Consider the following 21,763-nt stretch of genomic DNA (forward strand, 5'->3'; position numbering starts at 1 on the left):
TTAAGGACCTCGTTAAACCAGACTGCCATTCAGCAGAGAGGGACGGTTCTGAGAGGGACAGCAGAGAGGCTGTGCTGCGGGTCACCTGCTGGCGTTGGGAGAGGCAGGGATGGTGAAGCCTCCCGTGGACACGGGTGCATTTGGCTGATTCTTTGACAGACTTGTCTGTGTACCTTAATGAGATGTGGCACAGCAGCCTCGGGGAATCCGGTGATAACTATGATGGCTTTTCTCCCCCGTTCGTTCCCCCGGAGGGACTGAAAGAGGACAGTGTGGTTGGGGTGACCAGGGGAAGAGCAGGCCGGCAGGACTGAGAGGTCTCATCCAGCCTGGGGCAAGGATGGGGATCCTGAAGGTTAGGGGAGTGTTACTGGAAGACGATGGAGTGGCCCAGCAGTTCAAAAGGAAGGTCTCTTAAATTGGCAGGTAAATTTCTCTGGGAATTATTGAAAATGTAAGTGGTTACCACCTTATCAGAAATTACTCGATGCTGGTGATGATACTAGGACGGATTCTTGGTAGAAGCTGGTTGGCGCTGGTGAGACTGGAGTGACAGCTGGTGGGTATCCCCTGCTGGTGATGACACTGGGAAGGGCTTTGGCTGAAGTAGGCCAGTGCCAGCGTGACAGTAGGATCGACTGCCAGCGTGACAGTGGATAGACTGTCAGCGTGACGGTGGGATAGACTGTCATCGTGACGGTGGGATAGACTGCCAGCGTGACAGTGGATAGACTGTCAGCGTGACGGTGGGATAGACTGTCAGCGTGACGGTGGGATAGACTGCCAGCGTGACAGTGGATAGACTGTCAGCGTGACGGTGGGATAGACTGTCAGCGTGACGGTGGGATAGACTGTCAGCGTGACTGTGGATAGACTGCCAGCGTGACGGTGGATAGACTGCCAGCGTGACGGTGGATAGACTGCCAGCGTGACGGTGGGATAGACTGTCAGCGTGACGGTGGGGTAGACTGTCAGCGTGACGGTAGGATAGACTGTCAGCGTGACGGTGGATAGACTGTCAGCGTGACGGTGGGATAGACTGTCAGCGTGACGGTGGGATAGACTGTCAGCGTGACGGTAGGATAGACTGTCAGCGTGACGGTGGGATAGACTGTCAGCGTGACGGTGGGATAGACTGTCAGCGTGACGGTGGGATCGACTGTCAGCGTGACGGTGGATAGACTGCCAGCGTGACGGTAGGATAGACTGTCAGCGTGACGGTGGATAGACTGCCAGCGTGACGGTGGATAGACTGTCAGCGTGACGGTGGGATAGACTGTCAGCGTGACGGTGGATAGACTGTCAGCGTGACGGTGGGATAGACTGCCAGCGTGACGGTGGGATAGACTGCCAGCGTGACAGTGGGATAGACTGTCAGCGTGACGGTGGATAGACTGTCAGCGTGACGGTGGATAGGCTGTCAGCAGAATTTGGCTGAGCCTGTCTGATGCTGAGTGAGATGCCTGCGGGAAGTTAGTTGACCGCTCCGTGTCCTCAGAGGTGGGCAGGCCAGGTCCTTGGTTCAGGGTTCCAGGGGAAAGTCTTCCCACTCACACCCTCAAGGGGGCTCATCGTGCCCAGGAAGCCTCAGACTCAGGCCCCCTTCTCTTTCCACCCTGGAGGCCATGGAGCATCCAGCCCGACAGCCGGTCAGGGTGATGGGCAGTGGCCAGCCTGCCCCCGTGAAGGATGCACTCAGATGCTCGTGTCTGTAGGCGATGGCAGAGCCCGATGGTGCCTGCACTCGGGGGTGCGTGGTTCATCTCCCATCAGAAAGCTGATGTTTGTCTGTTAGCCTGTGTTCTGTTTTGTTTCTAACTTACTGATATTTAGTGTTTCTAACTGATGACTCAGATATTGGAGGATGCTGTGTTTTAACTACTTTTTTTCTATTCCTGAGATCCTTTGAAGCACACTAGCATATTGGCCTCTATCCCTAGTAGCACTGATTCTGTGGCCTTTCTCTCGAAGGACACAGAAGCAGCTGAGCCGAAGGCTTCCTGGACGTCCGGACAGTGTCCTGAAGTTTTCCGTCCTGACTTCCATTCTGTGGAAGCTGCTGGTTGTGTCCGCTGGCGATGCGCAGATCCGCTCCTGGCCTCCTAACAGCCCGTGTGCCGTGTGGTGGCCCTTGCTCGGTCTTAATGCCATGGGACATTTGAGGCGCGAGGGCCTGGACGCTGCCGTGCACGCTGGGAGTGCCTCCGGGCATCTGCTCTGGCGCGTAGCCAGCACGGCGGTGAAGTGTGTCTGGTGTCTTCAAAATGCAGACTGTTCTCTGTCTTCAGATCTTTTCAGTGTGTCTGTCTCGATTTGAAGACACTGTTGTGAGCACACTACCAGGCTGCCGTGTCCTGTGAGGCCTGACAGACCTCTGAGGTGTCCCGGGGTAACACAGGCTGCCGAAGTCTCTGCGGATAAGTTGAGATCTTTCTTCTGTGGTTTAAAAGTTACCTCAGCTGAAGTCAGATTGGCTGCTTGGGTAACATGAACTCGGGCCTTTCTTCCCTGTCGTGGAGTTTTGAACACCTCGGAATGAGGACTTGAGCTAAATGCAGGGGACATTTGGGCAAGGGGAGAGCCCCCTGCGGTACCTGGCTCAGCACAGGTCGCTGCCGAGAGCCAGGAGCTGTGCCTGCTCCTGGGAAATACAGCAGTGGGAGCAAGCCCTTGTCCAGGTGGCTCCCTTCCTTTCCACCAGCCATCTGAGGAGCTCCCCGCTGGACACAGTCCGAAAGCATTCAGTCCGGTGGTCACCGGAGGGGTCACTGCCAGCCATGCCGGGCTTAGGAACGGGCAGTGCAGTTGGGGGCTGGGCAGACAGGCAGTGCCGAGAAAGTTTGAAAGAGCCCAGGATAGAGTCTTGGAGCAGCGTCCCAGTCACAGCCTGGGTGGGGGTCTCCTCCAACACCTCGACTCCCAGAGAGGCCCTGGGGCTGGGCAGGAGGAATAGGCGCCCACTCCAGACCTGCTGCCTGCCTCGCGATGACTTTGATATCAGCACTTAGTGGGCCCAGAGCTGGGCACAGACCCCCCCCCGTGCCCCTCGTGTGCCCCTCGTGTGCAGTGCAGACTGGCCGCAGGGCTCTCATCTCTCCCTGTGGCTCTGGTCTCATCTAGTTGTTGACTTCCTGTCTTCATCAGACTGTTGTAGGCCTGGTACTGGGTGGGTGGTTAGCGTGTGGTACTCTGCTGTGTCTCTGTGCTGCCTGTTGTTTTACTCCTGGGCCCAGGATGTGCTCTGGTACCTGGGTGCAGCGTGTACACTGAGGTTTGCTGAGCTGGGAGTTGTGTCAGTTCCCTGGCTGGAATGCGTGGGGCACTAGCATCTTTCTGTCCCGTGGTCTCGTGGGTTCTGGATGCAGAACTTGTAGTTGTAAGTATTTTGTTTGGTTTCTCCGTCTGTCACATATACATGTAGACTATGTATTTATTTTAGTTAATTTTAAATAAGCATTTCGTTGTCTCTTTGATCTAATAGCTTAAAGACATGAATGATTTTGGTAAAATGTTGCAGGTTTTGTATTTTTGTGTGTGTGTGTGTGTACATGTACTTGGAGCAATCATTTTAATTTTTTTGAATTTGTGAGAACTGGTTGGTAATCTGCAGTTAAACAAGACATCTCATTGATTAAAGAGGACTGGAAAGTGTTGCCCTACGCGGCTCATTTGAACTATGTGAGCTTAGTCTGCCTTGCTCAGTTATGCTTTCTAAGTCTGAAATATTTACATAAAAGAGAATGGAGAATACCTTTGTCCTCTGAGTTTGACCTTATTTGCATTTTTTTGCTATTTTGCATTAGGATCATCGTTTGCCTAAAATGCAGCCGTCCTGTTAATTAGGTGTTGGTAAGATTTTGTAGTAGGAAATCACAGTGGCTAACAAATTAGTCTTTCACAAGAGCAAAATTGTGATTGAAAGGGAGTTTGAAGTGCAGAACTGGACAAATACTGACTTTGCATTGGACAAAGGCATGAGTGTCAGGCTGCACCTACCCCACTGCCCTGCTCAGAGCGTGCGGGCTCAGGTTCCTGAGCGGGAATCGGCAGAGCTGTGGGCAGATCAGATCCTGTCCAGGCCCTGTTGTGGACATGAGGGTCTGACTGGTGCTTTTGATTTTTAGCCGATCTGAACACGAGAGTCTGGGTCAGGCAAATGGTGACTGACTGTACAGATCCAGTGCTCACAAAACTTTCACAATGCTGTCTTGGTATAAAGTGAACTAAAATTTTTATTTAATTATGAATATTATGTCCCCATCATCCTTAGGGACTCTGTGAAAGGGTATCTGTCTGTCTGTGCTTGTGGTTTTAATACACAAACATATTCCAGAATTTGTGTCTTTCCCAATACGGAAGCTTCCCACGTTGGACCGAGTGGGAGGGGAGCTTAGTTTTATATTTAAAATATAGATAAAGTTTCTAATTATCCCATTTAAGTATTTCATTTGCTGGGAAGTATTTAGGAAATCCCGTGTTTGTCCTGTGCTGTCTTCTGAACTGGTGCACACTAGAGGGTGTTAGTCTTGTTCCCTCCTGTGCCTCAGAATCAACAGGCAGCTCCTTTCCCGTTTCTTTCTGCCCTGGCTACTCTGTGGGGCAGTCTTCTAGCCCCTGCTCGTCCACAAGTACATGTGCTTTGTCCAGGAGAACAGAGTATCCCAGGTGTTCTGCACTGCCCTTGCGGGCTGTGGAAGAGCGCGCCTGTGCTCTCAGCACCTGCAGTGCTCGCCGCCAGGGAGAAGCCTGCGGGAGTGTGTGTGAGAGCCTTCGCGTCTGCAGACGGGGCCTCGGTAGCTCTGCTCTACTCAGCGCCCCTCCTGTGTGCTGTGTCTCCTGCTGGCTGTGCCGGTCGCCATGTTCAGTGGGTGCTGGAGATGGCAGCCTGGACCCTGCTGACTGTAGTCTGCCTCACGTTGAGGACGGCGGTCTCCAGCCTGGACCCTGCTGACTGTAGTCTGCCTCACGTTGAGGACGACAGTCTCCAGCCTGATGCATCACTGCAGGCTTCTCTGAGACTTGTTCATTCTGCTGATATTAAAACATGACTTTATTTTCCAGTCTGCCTTGTGATGTTACTGGGATGGTTCAGCATTCATGGCGGTTTTGTGTTTGACTAAGTTAAACTCCCTTGGAAAAATAGGAAGAAACTGTTGATCAGTACATATTTAAAATTTTGCTGCATGGACATAAAAGACTTTTACAATCTGAGCTTTTCGAAATCTTATGACGGCTTGTTGTCCTATTTTTGAATGCTAAGGGTAGTGATCCCATGTAGGAAGTGTCTGTGGGTGATAATACAGAAAGGCAGCGCTCATGCACTTGGATGTGCTCATATGCCAAGTGTGGGATGACCATACCTCTCAAGAATTTGGTAAACCAAAGCCCACAGCCTCTGCCACGGTGGGTTAAGAAGAAAAACATGGATCCTCTAGATGTCACCAGCACTTGAGCTCCTTCCGTCTTCCTCAGCTTTCTAGAGAGGAGGCTGTAGGTTATGCGGCATACACAATACATGCAAGTAGTCTCCATAGGAAGCCGAGAGATGCAGGCTTCAGAAAGCTCGCAGTGGGATGGGCACTTGACCTGGTGGTGAAGATGCCACGTAGCAAGCCCACGTCCAGTAATGGAGTGGTGAGGTTCGGTGCCTGGTGCTGACTCCCAGCTCCAGCTCACTGCCAGTGTGGCCCTGGGAGGCAGCCAGTGATTAGATTTCTTCCACCCATCTGGCATACCTGGATTGAGTTCCTGGCCCTGGCTTTGGCCTGGCCCAGTCCCAGCCATTGTGGCCATTAGGAAAGTGAACTAGAAGACAGACACTTTTTCTCTCTCTCTCTCACACACACACACACACACACACACCCCTAACACACTCCCTCTCTCTTGCTGTCTCAAGTTTTTAAAAAGTTCATGAAAAATGGAACTAAAAGATAAGTTAATTTTGGTGTAAAGTTTTTTGGAACATGCTCAGTTTTTACAGAATACAGATTTTCTATGAACTTTCTGGACTTTGTAGTCTGCCTTCTTAGCATGTATAGCTAGAAAACCCACCTTTCACAGGCACACATGAAAGAGATTAACACCCTTAGATGCAGAATCGGGTATTTTTATAGTATCTTTATTACTGGTTTTCTTGCATACATCCTGAAGTGTCAGCAACCTTAGGATCCCGAGGGACACCTGGGTCCTCACAGAGGAAGTGGACTCCTGTGCACACAATTGATGCACTTGCTGCTGCCTTGGTTTGAAGGTCACATGATAATGTGGTTTCTTCTCAGTTCACTTCAGTGATGAAGTCACCATTTCAGGAGACATCAAGGAGTGGCCCCGTCACTCTTCTGTTCTCAGCGTGAAGGACACCAGCACATTCTGTGAAGTTCTGTGTTGGTAGTTTTGTATTTGCTTAGTAAATCATTACATTTTCTTGAAGTAGCTAAATTGAATACACTGTTGGGTAAATTTATATAAAATCAGTATATTTTCCATAAAACAGTTAATTGGAAAGTGTTATCTCTTTGCTTACTTTTAAAGTATTTCTATAAGGACCACTTTCGTATCTTTGCAGGTACTGTAATAGGTGTTGTCATTTATACTGGAAAAGAGACTCGAAGTGTAATGAACACATCCAATCCAAAAAATAAGGTAGGCTAGATTAAGGGGTGACTGCTCCGATGAACTGCTTTTCCTCCCTGAAAGAAAGTCCACGTAGCCCTGCCTAGCTCTCCCACTCCGGCATACCACAAACGTAAAATAAAGTGACTTTCAAACATAATGTGATGTAAGATGGGAATTCTCTGTATTTATACAACAACGTTCTCATAATTGTCTTGTCTAATCAGAGTTTTATGTGTCTTAAATTTGCATTGTTAGATACCTAATTTGACAGTTAATTGTGGATCTCTGATTTCTTATCTTCAATCTACTTATTTTACAATTTGCACTCTTTATTTTTATGTTGATGGTTCATTTTTAAAATAATCATTATTAGTGTTTTATAGTACTTAATTGGATAATGTTAGTTATAATGTTAAACCAGTTTTATTTATTTCCATTTCAGAAGAAGCATATTAAAAACCAAGTTTTAGTTTTAAAGATGGCTTGATTATACCCCTGCGCTGGTTGTTGACGCAGGCAGCGTGTCTGTCCCTAACCTGAGTCAGCAGAAAGACACTGGGTGTTCTCCAGAGTCACTGTTCAGTGGCACATTTCACATGATGAAGTCTCAGTATGTGCCAGTGTGCTCTCTTGACCATTAGTTTTCCTCATTTTTATTAGAAATATAATTTACATGTATTTAAGCAGAACAAAAATCCTCATGTGGATTCACGCCCTGACTCTGTGAATGATTGATAGGGTTGCCTTTGGCTGGAAATTTTACTGCAAAGCAGAAGTGAACTAACTCTTCAAGAAGTTACCTTTAGGACAAGATGTATCCATTCTTTGTTAGGCTGAATACTGTTTGAAAACAGTTAATCCTTCACAGTTCGGAAAGCATCTGCAGCGGGTACGCCTCTGCCTGGGCCCCTCTGGTCCGCCTTCCCCAGGCGTGGGCTCGGCTGAGGGTGCTGCCGCTCACGGGGGCCACTGGTGAGTCCTGTGCGCAGCACAGCTCCCTGTGCATGTCCGTGCGTGACCTGTATTCACTACACCAGAGAAAATGCTCTTGTTACCTCGGTACAAATACTGATTGCGCTCATGGGGAGACCTGTCTCTAGACTGGTATTATACCTTCACTCATGCTTGACTATCAGCTATACCTGTCACTAATTCTACAAGAAAGTTAAAATTATTATAAGGAAATTATTAAACTAATACTGAGTATTAACCTAGTTAGAATCTTATCTATATTAATATGTTTTCTCAGAAGTACAATGGCCTTTTTTTTCCCTTAAGCGAGCAAACTAGAATGTTCTACAGAATGTACAAGTTCTAGGTGTTTTTTCTTGATCTTTTTATTTTTACAATTATGTTATATTTGCAAATTAATTTTAAGTATTAAATTTAAAATATTAAAAACTAATACTGAGTTCTTTTTTTTTTTTTTTAATTTATTTATTTGAAAGGCAGAGTTACAAAGAGGAGAGGCAGAGAGAAAGAGAGAAACTTCTTCCATCCGCTGGTTCACTCCCCAAATGGCTGCAACGGCTGGAGCTGGGCCAATCCAAAGCCAGGAGCCTGGAGCTTCTTCCAGGTCTCCCACACAGATGTAGGGGCTGAAGGATTGGGCCATCCTCCACTGCTTTCCCAGGCCACAGCAGGGAGCTGGATCTGAAGTAGAGCAGCCGGGACTGGAACCAGCGGCCATAAGGGGTGCCGGCACTGCAGGTGGCAGCTTTACCTGCTGCAACACCATGGCACCAGCCCTGTCTTTTTGTTTCTTTTCTTTTCTTTTTTTTTTTTTTTTTTTTTTTATAGAGTTATTTATTTATTTGAAAGGCAGAGGTGCAGAGAGACAGGCGGAGAGAGAGAAATGTATACTGACTTTTAATGTGGCTCTTTTTTATTTCATCTTATTTTTCACTTCAATTTCCTGGTGTTTGTTCTTTGAGTCATTTTTGCCTTCTCACTTTTCTTTCTGCTTCCTTACATCTAGGCTCACTGCACTCTTTACATAGGGTTTTGCTTTTTTTTTTTTTTTTTTTTTTCAAGATTTATTTTATTGGAAAGAGTTACAGAGACAGAGACACCTTCTATTCACTGGTTCACTTCCCCCAGATGGTTGCAGTGGACAGCACTGGGCCTGGCTGAAGCCAGGAGCTTCTTCCAGGTCTCCCACATGGGTGCAGAGGCCCAGGCACTTGGGCCGTCTTCCGCTGCTGTCCCAGGTGCTTAGCAGGGAGCTGGATCAGAAGTGGAGCAGTCAGCACTCAACCGGTGCCCATACGGGTGACGGCTGTACCTGTTACGCCACCGTGCCCCACGCAGGATTTTCTTTTTTTTTTTTTCTTCTTTTTTTTTTCTTTTTTCATTTATTAAACTTTTATTTAATGAATACAAATTTCCAAGGTACAGCTTATGAGTTACAATGGCTTCCCCCCTCTCATAACTTCCCTCCCACCCGTAACCCTCCTCTTTCCCACTCCCTCTCCCCTTCCATTCACATCAAGATTCATTTTCAGTTCTCTTTATATACAGAAGATCAGTTTAGTATATATTAGGTAAAGATTTCAACAGTTTGCCCCCTTATAGCAACACAAAATGAAAAAAATACTGTTGGAGTACTAGTTATAGCATTAAATAACAGTGTACAGCACATTAAAGACAGAGATCCTACATAATATTTTTTTAAAATTAATTTTCTATGTCATTTCCAATTTAACACCAGGATTTTTTTTTTCATTTCCAATTATCTTTATATACAGAAGATCGATTCAGTATATAATTAGTAAAGATCTCATCAGTTTGTACCCACACAGAGACACAAAGTGTAAAAATACTGTTTCAGTACAGGTTATAGCATCCCTGCACATTAGACAACACATTAAGGACAGATCCCACATGGGATGTAAGTACACAGTGACTTCTGTTGCTGACTTAACAATTTGACACTCCTGTTCATGGCGTCAGTAATCTCCCTAGGCTCTAGTCATGAGTTGCCAGGGCTATGGAAGCCTTTAGAGTTCGCTGACTTTGCCGACGCAGGATTTTCATTTTGAGTTATTTGAGCAACTTGTGGCGTGTGGGACCACAGGTAAGGATTCCGATGCTGGAGTTCTGCTTGCTGGGTGGGAACTCAGGTTTGCCACCGTTTGACTGAGGCCACTTGGCCTTGGGCAAGTGGTTCAGTTCCGTACCTTAGTCTCCTCTTGTGTGGAATGGGAATGATGCCCGTATGTGAGTATTGGCGGTGCCATCTCACATGCATTGCTGTTAGAAAAGACCTTGCCGCATGGCAGATTCTTCATAGATGTTAGCATAATTCTTACTTTTCTATAAAATGAAATGTTTCCTGTGCCACGGATTTTCACCTCATGCATCCCTCGTGGCCAGCTGAGAATCCTTGCTGCATACCGAGTGTGGACGAAGCTCTGTGGGTGCTCCTGCATAGCCAGACGGTCTCTGGGTGGCGCTGTCTGTTTCCTTCCTCTTGCTGTCTCCTCGAGTGTGTGTGTGTGTGTGTGTGTGTGTGGTAGCCGTCTAGATTCCATGGCATTAGCACAGCACAGTGTGCCTTGCAGTGAAGAGTGAGCGTCGCTGGACGTACTGGATTGCATTTGAACCCTGCTGTGCTCTTGCTGGCTTCCTGGCCTGGCATACAAGGCTTCACTACAGCTGACGTGTTGCCGGTCCTCTGCGTGTGGGGCTCCCCTTCCTGCGTGCTCGGGGCAGCCGTGGTCGCTGGAGGTTGCCTGTGGGTCCGTACCCCGGCCCCAGCGGGAGCATTGCAGCCCTGTCTGCAGCACGGGCAAGGTGCGGCTGTGCAGCTGAGCTCGTCCAGAAGAGCCGGCCTGAGGCGTGAGCCTCCGTGACAGCCCTGCTGCTGTGCAGCTCCATGGCCATTTTTCTTTCCCTTGGTGTTCAGATATTGCTGCAAATTAAGGAGTGATCTGAGAGAATCGGTAGTTAAAATGTGCATATCTCATTAAATGTTTAAGAGTGCTGAATGCTAGTCTTATAAGAATAAATTTAGAACAAGGTTTGAGGCGAGCTGCGATGGGCAGACAGCATCCAGGACGACACTGATTTGGCCCTGTGGTGACGTCACCGGAGAGCCGTGGCGTGTGCCTCCCGCTGTGGGGGATGGCGCTGCTTGCTGTGAGTCATGTCTCAGGGCTCTCCTGCAGCTGCGTGTCCCAGCATGCTCTGGAGTGCTGTGCAGTCAGTATTTAAAGGGAAATCTAATTATTGACCTGTGTTTCATTGGCTTTATTCAGGATAATGCAAATGTTCCTAGCACTTGGCGTGGACAGCTGGTGCATAGAATCTTGTTGGGGAGGGGAACCACTATCCTACCGCAGCCAGCTGCAGTTCCATTTCAGAGTTCACCGTGTGGTTTTACATGGAAATACATACTTCTGAGTGAGTGCTGGCGACCATTCAGGGGAAGCTGGGCTGTGGTGTGGTGATAAACTGCTCTGAACCACAGTGGTGTTCACGACAGCAGTCTTTGCCTTTTGCCCAGGGGAGACATGGGCTGGCTTGTACTGCCCTTGCCTGGTCCCTCGCAGACCCCTGACGTAGGGAGACTGACTTGGAAGAGTACATAGACTGATGTGTGGCTTCTGCCAGCCAGCAAGATACTGGGGACATTCCATTGACTAAAGCCACACTCAAGGAGTCAGGGTACAGCCCCGTGCCTGGTACTGGAGGAGGGAGAATTGGACAGTTAATGAGCAGCGTCAGTGAGCACTTGGTCTCCGGGGTCTTCTGCAGTGTGAGGAGTGCAGCAGCAGAGCGCAGGGAGAGGCAGGGGTGGAGGGCGTGTCTCGGGAGGTAGTTGGTGAGCAGTGTGCAGGCACAGCGGGGGTTACTGTAGTGGGAGAAGTGCCATTGGTGCATTCGGCCAAAAGGAAAATACTCATAAGATAAAAGCCTTTGCAGTGGGTTTTTTAGGGTAGAATTGAAGTGCAGGTAGCAGTGGAGACTGTGTAAGGAGTTCGGAGGCAGAGGGAGTGAGGAGGTGAGAGCTGGAGTCACGGGTCAGGGAAGGGCATTTCTGTGGGCAGATTGCCCCAGCCATGGGAGAAGTGAGAGTGGGTTGTACCACGTGAGACAATCAGCATCACAAACTCATACTGTTTTCATTAAAAAGAATAGATGGTCTTGCTTTGTAAGGAAGAAAAGCGCTAGTTCTGTGGAAAAATGAGCTTATGGCTGTCCAGTCCTAACACAGCCCTGTGAAGGTGAGGTTCCCTCAGAGGACACGATGGCGCCTTGTGTGGCTTACCTGGTGGGCCGTCATGGCACAGTGGGTCAAGCCTGGGACACCAGCGTCTCATATCGTGCCAGTTCAGGTCCCAATCGCTCTACTTCTGATCCAGCTTCCTAGTCATGTGCCTGGAAAGCAGCAGATATCCCAAGTACTTGGGTCTCTGCCACTCACGTGGAAGACCTGGATGGAGTTCCAGGCTCCTGGCTTTGGCGTGGCCCAGTTCCAGCCATTTTTGGCGGGCATTTGGGGAATGAACCGGAGGATGGGAGATCTATATCTATATGTGTCTCTCTCTCTTTCTCTACTTTTCTCTCTTTGTGCTCTGCCTTTCAAGTAAATAAATAAATACGTCTTTTTTTTTTTTTAGAAAAATGAAGGAGAAATAAATAAGTCTTTACAAAAATAAAATACTACATGGGGCTGGCGCCGTGGCTCACTTGGCTAATTCTCTGCCTGCAGCGCCCGCATCCCATATGGGTGCCGGATTCTAGAACCAGCAGCTCCTCTTCCAGTCCAGCTCTCTGCTGTGGCCCGGGAGTGCAGTGGAGGATGGCCCAAGTCCTTGGGCCCTGCACCCGCATGGGAGATCAGGAGGAAATACCTGGCTCCTGGCTTCGGATCGGCATAGTTCCAGCCGTGGCAGCCATTTGGGGGGTGAACCAACAGAAGGAAGACCTTTCTCTCTGTCTCTCTCTCACTGTCTAACTCTTATCTTTCAAATAAATAAAAATAAATAAGTAAAAAAATACTAAAAAAATAAAATACTGCCCTCATGACTTTGATTTGTAGAAAATACTTACAGTCAATTCACAGAGAGGGAGAAGGGGAGAAGTCTCCCATATTCTAGTTCACTCCTCAGATAGCCAAAATGACCAGAGCTGGGCTGATCTGAAGCCAGGAGCCAGGCGCTTCCTCCAGGTCTCCCACATGGGTGCAGGGTCCCAAGGACTTGGGCCATCTTCTACTGCTTTCCCAGGCCATAACAGAGAGCTAGATCGGAAGAGGAGCAGCTAGGATTCGAACTGGTGTCTATAAGGGATGCTTGTAGCGCAGTCTGAGGCTTAGCCCACTACGCCACAGCACTAGCCCTGCCTCATCTCTTTTCTTTACTTCCCTCCTTCCTCCTCTCCTGCCTCCTTTATAGTGTGAGAAAAGGCCTGTGCAAAGTGCTTTAAGTTCTTAAGATTAAAAGATGCTGCAGTAAAGTCAATGCTGATTTTAGAAAAAAGTCCTGGCCGGTGCCGCGGCTCACTAGGCTAATCCTCCACCTTGCGGCGCCGGCACACCGGCTTCTAGTCCCGGTCAGGGTGTCGGATTCTATCCTGGTTGCCCCTCTTCCAGGCCAGCTCTCTGCTGTGGCCCGGGAGTGCAGTGGAGCATGGCCCAAGTGCTTGGGTCCTGCACCACGTGGGAGACCAGGAGAAGCACCTGGCTCCTGGCTTCGGATCAGCGTGGTGTGCCGGCCGCAGCGGCCATTGGAGGGTGAACCAACAGCACAAGGAAGACCTTTCTCTGTCTCTCTCACTGTCCACTCTGCCTGTCAAAAAAAAAGGAAAAAGAAAAAAGTCCTGATAACAACTGAGGTAGTGAAATCGATTTGCGGACTGCACGGTCTGGGGTTGAGGCAGCTGCTGAAAGCACCGATGAGGATTCCGGCGTCACAGTCCAGGCTGGCCAGCTGCTGTGGGAGTCACGGGGTGGCTGTCCTCAGGCTGTGCTGCTGAGCCGCAGGGAAGCAGCCCAGCGGTGGGCCCAGGAGGGTGTGGAGCTGCGGGTTGGCCGGGTTGCATCAGGATATGAGGCTGGCGAGCAGTGTAGGCCTGGCCCCCATGACCAGCACGTCATCGTGACCTAGAGCTAGAGGGAGCACTGGAGCCTGAGGAGACCGGGGACGCTGGCCGGTGACTTCGTCGAGTGTGGCAGTGAGAATGAGCAGCTGGATGGCTGCGTGCCGAGCCTGCAGGTTCACAGATACCACGCGTGCTGCTGGGGAGAGAGGCCTCCCTTAGATACCACGCGTGCTGCTGGGGAGGGTGGCCCTCCCTTAGATACCACGCGTGCTGCTGGGGAGAGTGGCCCTCCCTTAGATACCACGTGTGCTGCTGGGAGAGAGGCCTCCCTTAGATACCACGCGTGCTGCTGGGGAGAGTGGCCCTCCCTTAGATACCACGCGTGCTGCTGGGAGAGAGGCCCTCCCTTACAGATACCACGCATGCTGCTGGGGAGAGAGGCCCTCCCTTACAGATACCACGCGTGCTGCTGGGGAGAGAGGCCCTCCCTTACAGATACCACGCGTGCTGCTGGGGAGGGTGGCCCTCCCTTAGATACCACGCGTGCTGCTGGGGAGGGTGGCCCTCCCTTACAGATACCACGCGTGCTGCTGGGGAGGGTGGCCCTCCCTTAGATACCACGCGTGCTGCTGGGGAGGGTGGCCCTCCCTTACAGATACCACGCGTGCTGCTGGGGAGGGTGGCCCTCCCTTAGATACCACGCGTGCTGCTGGGGAGGGTGGCCCTCCCTTACAGATACCACGCGTGCTGCTGGGGAGGGTGGCCCTCCCTTACAGATACCACGCGTGCTGCTGGGGAGGGTGGCCCTCCCTTACAGATACCACGCGTGCTGCTGGGGAGGGTGGCCTCCCTTAGATACCACGCGTGCTGCTGGGGAGGGTGGCCCTCCCTTACAGATACCACGCGTGCTGCTGGGGAGGGTGGCCCTCCCTTACAGATACCACATGTGCTGCTGGGAGAGAGGCCTCCCTTAGATACCACGCGTGCTGCTGGGGAGGGTGGCCCTCCCTTAGATACCACGCGTGCTGCTGGGGAGAGTGGCCCTCCCTTAGATACCACGCGTGCTGCTGGGGAGAGTGGCCCTCCCTTAGATACCACGCGTGCTGCTGGGGAGAGAGGCCCTCCCTTAGATACCACGCGTGCTGTTGGGGAGAGTGGCCCTCCCTTAGATACCACGCGTGCTGCTGGGGAGAGTGGCCCTCCCTTACAGATACCACGCGTGCTGCTGGGCAGAGAGGCCCTCCCTTAGATACCACGCGTGCTGCTGGGGAGAGAGGCCCTCCCTTAGATACCACGCGTGCTGCTGGGGAGAGAGGCCCTCCCTTAGATACCACACGTGCTGCTGGGGAGAGAGGCCTTCCCTTCTCTTGGCCATACCACAGACCAGGTAGGAAGGCAGATTGAGTGTGATTCCACATGTCCTAGTCTTCTCAGCACTGTGTCTTTTTTTTTTTTTTTTTTAAGATTTTATTTATTTATTTATGAGGCAGAGTACAGACAGAGAGAGGCAAAGACAAAAAAGTCTTCCATCTGCTGCTTCATTCCCCTAATGGTCGCAATGGCCAGAGTTGAGCCGATCCGAAGCCAGGAGCCAGGAGCTTTCTGGGTCTTTCCACACGGGTGCAGGGGTCCAAGCACTTGGGCCATCTTCTGCCGCATTCCCTGGCCACAGCAGAGAGCTGGATCAGAAGGGGAGCAGCTGAGATACAGTCCAGGGAGCGTACGGGATGCAGGCACCGCAGCCCCGCTCCCAGCAGTGTTGTCGTTTAATTTAAGAGCCATGTTGACGGCCTTAGACCCCTCTGTTGTTTGTGGAGCTCAGGTGGTATGAATTCACCTTCCCAAGCGCTGTGGCTGACGTTTACTTCCTGTTCCCCGGTGCAGTGGTGAGGACGGGAAATCTGCCCTGAAGCTCTCACGCTGCAGGCCTCTGCTGCTTCCTCACATAGTGCCCCTCCCTGAAGGCGTGGCCCTGGGGTCTTTGCCTTAGAAGTAAAACGAAATTATCTAAATAATCCCTGCTACATAGAAAGGCTGAGTGAGGGGCCAGCACTGTGGTGTAGCGGGTAAAGCTGCCGCCTGGATACCGGCATCCTACGTGGGCGCTGGTTCAAGTCCTGGCTACTCCACTTCCAATCCAGCTCCCTGCTAATGGCCTGGTAAAGCAGCAGCAGATGGCCCAAGTCCTTGGGCCCCTACATCCACATGGGAAAAGCAGATGAAGCTCCTGGCTCCAGCCTGACTCCGTCCTGGCCATTGTGGCCATCTGGGGAGGGGAGCTAATGGATGGAAGATTTCTCCCTCTGTCTCTGTAACTCTGGCTTCCAAATAAAATAAATCAATTTTTAAAAAATAAAAATTAAAAACCTTCATAAGGGGTTGCTGTGACTCTGGCAGAGACATAAAACAAGGTAGATATTTCTGCCCGGCCCCAGTCCTGGTGCACAGTGACTGTCGCCAAGTCAGGTCTACACCACACCCTGTCCATCACAGGACAGCCCTAACTGAATGCCTACATCCTGTCCATCACAGGACAGCCCTGGCAGAGCACCTACACCCTGTCCATCACAGGACAGCCCTGGCAGAGCACCTACACCCTGTCCATCACAGGATAGCCCCGGCAGAGCACCTACACTCTGTCCATCACAGGACAGCCCCAGCAGAGCACCTATACCCTGTCCATCACAGGATAGCCCCGGCAGAAAACCTGCACCCTGTCCATCACAGGATAGCCCCGGCAGAAAACCTGCACCCTATCCAGAACAGAACAGCCCTGGCAGAGTGCCCACATCCTGTCCGTCACAGGACAGCCCCGGCAGAGCACCTGCACCCTGTCTGTCAGCCCCTGGGGGCTCCTCCTGGATCCCTGAGCTCAGACCCCAGCCACACATCTTAGCCCCAGCAGAGGTTCGTGTGTGCAGTGAGGCTGCCTCAGCCCATCCTCTTTTTCCCCCTGGAAGAACACCCAGACCCCTCACTGCCACCCCACTGTTCTGGTCCTTGGGGTGGTCTTCCCATCAGGCTAGACGTCCTTGAGGAACAACGCTTACACTTTGAGAAATAGCCTCCCACAGTTGAGCAGGTGGTAGCTACTTAATCAGCTTTGTTAGCTACTTCATAATGTATATCTTTAATTTTTTAAAAAATTCCTGTCTCAGAAAGAGATAGACAGTCAGATACAGTGAGCTTCCATAGCTTCCATCTGCAGGTTCATTCCCCGAATGCCCGCAGTAGCCAGAACGCAGGCCAGTGCAGGTGTCCCGTGTGGGTGGCAGGGACCCAGTTAGTCGCTTCAGCCATCACCACTGCCTCCCAGGATCTGCGATAGCAGGAGGCTGCAGTTGGGAGCTGGAGCTGGGTGTTGAACCCAGACTCTCCAGCGGGGTTTGCAGGTGGCCTAACCTGAGTCTTAATGGCTAGGCCAAATGCATACCCCACAACACTTGTGTTCAGCTTGCTGTCTGCCTTGGCTTATAGCCTCGGAAGTCTTTTGGCTGATTCTCCTTTTTATCTTTGTTTTGACCTTGTTTGTTCTGTTCTAGCTGCTGCTTAAAAAGAAAAAAGAAAAAGAAAAAAAAAAAAAAACCTCATGAAAGATCTCAGACATAAAGAAAACCGGGGAGGTGGTATGACCCCTCCGTCCCCAGGGCCTCAGTCTGACAGACCTGTGTGTGTTCACCCTCTCTTCTGCTCTCAGATGGCATGCCACTGTGTCCCTGAGTAGGTTCTAAAAACAAAAAAAAATTAGGGGCCTTTGTTTAGCTGCTGCTCTGACATGCTTCATTCTTTCTGTGGCACTGGGCTGTTACCATGCTGCAACTAATGGAGGTGTGAAGTGAGGCCCCAGAGTCGGCCATGCCGGCATCCCATCTCCCTGCGCTGCTCTACCCTGGAGCAGGACCTGCACATGCAAACACTTGATCCCCAAACCTCCTCCCCCAAGATGAGGATGTCTCTTGTCTCCAATTCCTATTGTTTCCCTAGCAGTCACTAAAATCAGAGATTAAAAATAAATCTTGGCTCACTAGGCTAATCCTCCGCCTGCGGCGCTGGCACCCCAGGTTCTAGTCCGGGTCGGGGCGCTGGATTCTGTCCCAGTTGCTCCTCTTCCAGGCCAGCTCTCTGCTGTGGCCCAGGAGTGTAGTAGAGGATGGCACAGGTCCTTGGGCCCTGCACCCGCATGGGAGACCAGGAGGAGGTACCTGGCTCCTGGCTTCAGATCGGTGCAGCGCCGGCCGTAATGGCCATTTGGGGGGTGAACCAACAGAAAAAGGAAGACCTTTCTCTCTCTCTCTCTCTCTCTCTCTCACTGTCTAACTCTGCAAAAATTTTTTAAAAATTTAAAAAATAAAAATAAATCTTACAGGGGCCAGTGCTGTGGCGTGGCGGGTAAAGTTGCCACCTGCAGTGCCGGCATCCCATATGGATGCTGGTTCGAGTCCTGGCTGTTCTTCTTTCAATCCAGCCCTCTGCTATGACCTGGGAAACCAGCAGAAGATGGGGCAAGTCCTTGGGCCTCTGCACCCTTGTGGGAGACCCAGAAGAAGCTCCTAGCTCCTGGCTTCAGATCAGCCCAGCTCTGGCCATTGCAGCCATTTGAGGAGTGAACCAGCAGATGGAAGATCTCGCCTTCCCTCTCTCTTTTTCTCTTTCTTGTTTTGTGCCCTTCTGAAACTGCCTTTCAAATAAATAAATGAATCTTTAAAAAATAAATTTATGTAAATTAAGATTTAACTAAATTCAAAGACTCTGAAAAATGCCTTAATTCATTTTGGATTTGGCCATGACATTGGCGCTTGAAATCCAACTATCAAGTTTAAATAACTGGAATGTACAGCTTTGTGTCTGTTGTAGAAGTTTACTAGATGTTTGTGTGTGTGTATATAAAACATGTTTTTTTGCCGAAATGGAGATTAAGAATAAATCCTGTAATTTTGTGAAATGGAGGAAATTTCAAAGATAAACAGAATCTTTATTTTTTAAACAATTTATTTCCTTGAGAAGTAGAGTTACACAGAGAGGGAGAGACAGAGAGAAAGGTCTTAAAGGGGCCGGCACTGTGGCATAGCAGGTAAAGCCACTGCCTGCAGTACCAGCATCCCATATGGGCACCAGTTTGAGTCCTGGCTGCTCCACTTCCAATCCAGCTCTCTGCTATAGCCTGGGAAAGTGGTGGAAGGTGATCCAGGTCCTTGGGCCCCTGCACCCAGTGGAAGACCCAGAAGAATATCCTGGCTCTGGATTGGTGTAGCTCTGGCCATTGTGGCCAATTGGGGAGTGAACCAGTGGATGGAAGACTGACCTCTCTCTCTGCCTCTCCTCTCCTTGTAACTCTGACTTTCAAATAAATACATAAATCTTAAAAAAAAAAAAAAAAAAAAAAAGGCAAAAAAGAAAGGTCTTCCACCTGCTGGTTCAGTCCCCAGATGGCTGCAATGGCCAGAGCTGGACTGATCCAAAACCAGGAGCCAGGAGCTTTTTCCAAGCCTCCCACATGGATGCAGAGGCTCAAGCTCTTGGGCCATCCTCCAGTGCTTTCCTAGGCCATTAGCAGAGAGCTGGATCAGAAGAGGAGCAGCTGGGACATGAACCAGTGCCGTGTGGGATGGCGGCACCCAGGCTGAGTCCTAGCCTGCACCGCAGGGCCAGTCCCAGTAAACAAATTCTGAAGCCCAGATGAAGAGTATTTCTTGCGACAGTGCTCGCTGAGGGTGGATCTAAAAGGAGCTAAGCTCTGCTCCTGGGTTGAAGTTTGTGTTTTAAAACTGACCAAAAGTCCTAATTTCTCAGCAGTGACTTTTATAATAATATTTGGTGAAAGTTTAAATTGCAAGGACTACAACTTGAGTAATGGACTGCTTTATAAAACCTAGCCCGAGACATATTGAATAAGATGATACTTGATTACATTTAAGAGGGAAAAATTTCTTGCAGGTTAAGAAAAATCAATCATGACAGGTTGCCATTTTCACGCCATTCATAATAATAAGTTGCTTAGCACCAGAACATCAAGGATAGGATGATAATACAGACTGCTCCCAGCGGTTATTGTGATCCCTTGGGTGTATTGATTTGTGTGCTTTCAAATGTCTCATTGACAGGGAGACAGGTGACAGGTGCCATTACGTGAATTAGAGCCACTTGTCGTCCTCTGAATTGTTGCAGAGGCATTTCCAGATAATAGAACAAAATAGAATCCACTCTAGTGTTCTTTGCAAGTTGAAATATCAAGGCAGTTTTGGAGAATAGCTTTCTTATTTATAAAAGGGACAGTTTATTAATATTTTAAAAGTTCTGATGATTGGTATTAAAATATTACAATAGAAGAACTAAATACTTTCCTCTTATGATTGCACACCCATTAAATTTCTCTAACAGTTGACTTCTTGAATAATAAAATATTTTGGGTTTAAATACTTGTTTAAAGATGGGCTCGTAGGCTTTCCACAGAGCTACGTGCTGTAGAATATAGTATTATGGTCAATCCACAGAGTTAAAAAGACTCCTGGGATGCCTTTTTAGATAGCTGCCATGAATGTGAACAGATGATGGTGTAAGACGAGAGAGCCAGCCTGCCATGCATGGACTCAGCAGTGGGGACGCGAGCTTCACCTCCCTCACTTGCTAGCCAGCCCACTTTGCTGTTGTAGCTGCTCACAATTCAAGCTTGTGTTTCTTCATCGGCAGTGCAAGCATAAATAAACTTGTAATTTCAAGGAAACAGTAAAGAAGCAAAATGGTAAATGTTGAGAAAGCAAGCCTAATGCTAACATCTGGGACTTAATGCTCTATCAGAGTATACAGCAGATATCTGGACTAGAAAACTGGGAATTTTGTCTGGAAAAGCCTTTTAAATATGAATTTGTTTAAAAAGCAGGAATTCTCAGTTGGAAGCACAAGCATATATATGGTTTACTGTAAGAACTTTCTATCACTAGTAAGACTTTTTTTTTTAAGATTCATTTTATTTATTTGAAAGAGTTACAGAGAGAGGTAGAGACAGAGAGAGAGGTCCTCCATCTGCTGGTTCACTCTCCAGATGGCCGCAACGGCTGGAGTGCGCTGATCCGAAGCCAGGAGCCAGGAGCTTCTTCCGGGTCTCCCACGTGGGTGCAGGACCCCTAGCACCTGGGCCATAGCAGAGAGCTGGATCAGAAGTGGAGCCACCGGGACTCGAACCGGTGCCCATATGGGATGTCAGCACTGCAGGCCAGGGCTTTAACCTGCTGCGCCACAGTGCCGACCCCAATAAGACTTAGTTTTACATAAAGTCCTAAATAAGAAGAGCTTACTAATAATTTGTTGCATGTTAAATAATTATATTTGGGCCGGCGCCATGGCTCAATAGGCTAATCCTCCACCTTGCAGCACCGGCACACCAGGTTCTAGTCCCGGTTGGGGCGCCAGATTCTGTCCCAGTTGCCCCTCTTCCAGGCCAGCTCTCTGCTGTGGCCCGGGAGTGCAGTGGAGGATGGCCCAACTGCTTGGATCCTGCATCCCATGGGAGACCAGGAGGAAGCACCTGGCTCCTGGCTTCAGATCAGCGTGGTACGCCGGCCGCGGCGGCCATTAAAGGGTGAACCAACGGCAAAGGAAGACCTTTCTGTCTCTCTCTCTCACTGTCCACTCTGCCTGTCAAAAAAAAAAAAAAATATATATATATATATATTTGACATTGTTCCTCACTTCTAAGCACTGCAGCTAAACTCTGTATCATCAAAATTCTTAACAAAAAGTATGATACATTCAATAAGCAGGTGAGTGTGGTTTGGTTTTTTTTGTATTTGACAGAGTTAGACAGAGAGCATGGTCTCCTTGTGTTGGTTCACTCTCCAAATGGCCGCGACGGTCGGCGCAGGTGAGTGTTTTGGTAACTACTTTTTGAACTCCATGATCCCTTACCCCAGGACCATAAGCACTTAGAGATTTATGGAGCTTTCTGCCTGTGCTAATGGCTTAGGTATCCCAACATTCTTCCTCAGTCATTGGGCAGCGTTTCTGGCAACTCCTCAGAAACACCGAGAACCCCAGTGAACAGGAAAGCCAGGCTCCTTTGGGCAAAGTGAGGATAGAAGAGGGAGGCTGTGAGCTTTGCTGTCAC

General features: G+C 49.5%; 1 protein-coding gene across 1 annotated transcript in view; it reads left to right on the forward strand.

Moving 5' to 3' along the window:
• ATP9B (ATPase phospholipid transporting 9B (putative)) overlaps positions 1–21,763 on the forward strand; it is a 259,712-nt gene that overhangs the window by 117,532 nt on the left and 120,417 nt on the right. Inside the window, 1 exon segment of the mRNA XM_062201824.1 lies at positions 6,566–6,642. Within this exon segment, the coding sequence (XP_062057808.1) occupies positions 6,566–6,642 (77 nt within the window).

The sequence above is a fragment of the Lepus europaeus genome, chromosome 9 (genome assembly GCF_033115175.1).
Source record: "Lepus europaeus isolate LE1 chromosome 9, mLepTim1.pri, whole genome shotgun sequence".
NCBI lineage: Eukaryota > Metazoa > Chordata > Mammalia > Lagomorpha > Leporidae > Lepus > Lepus europaeus.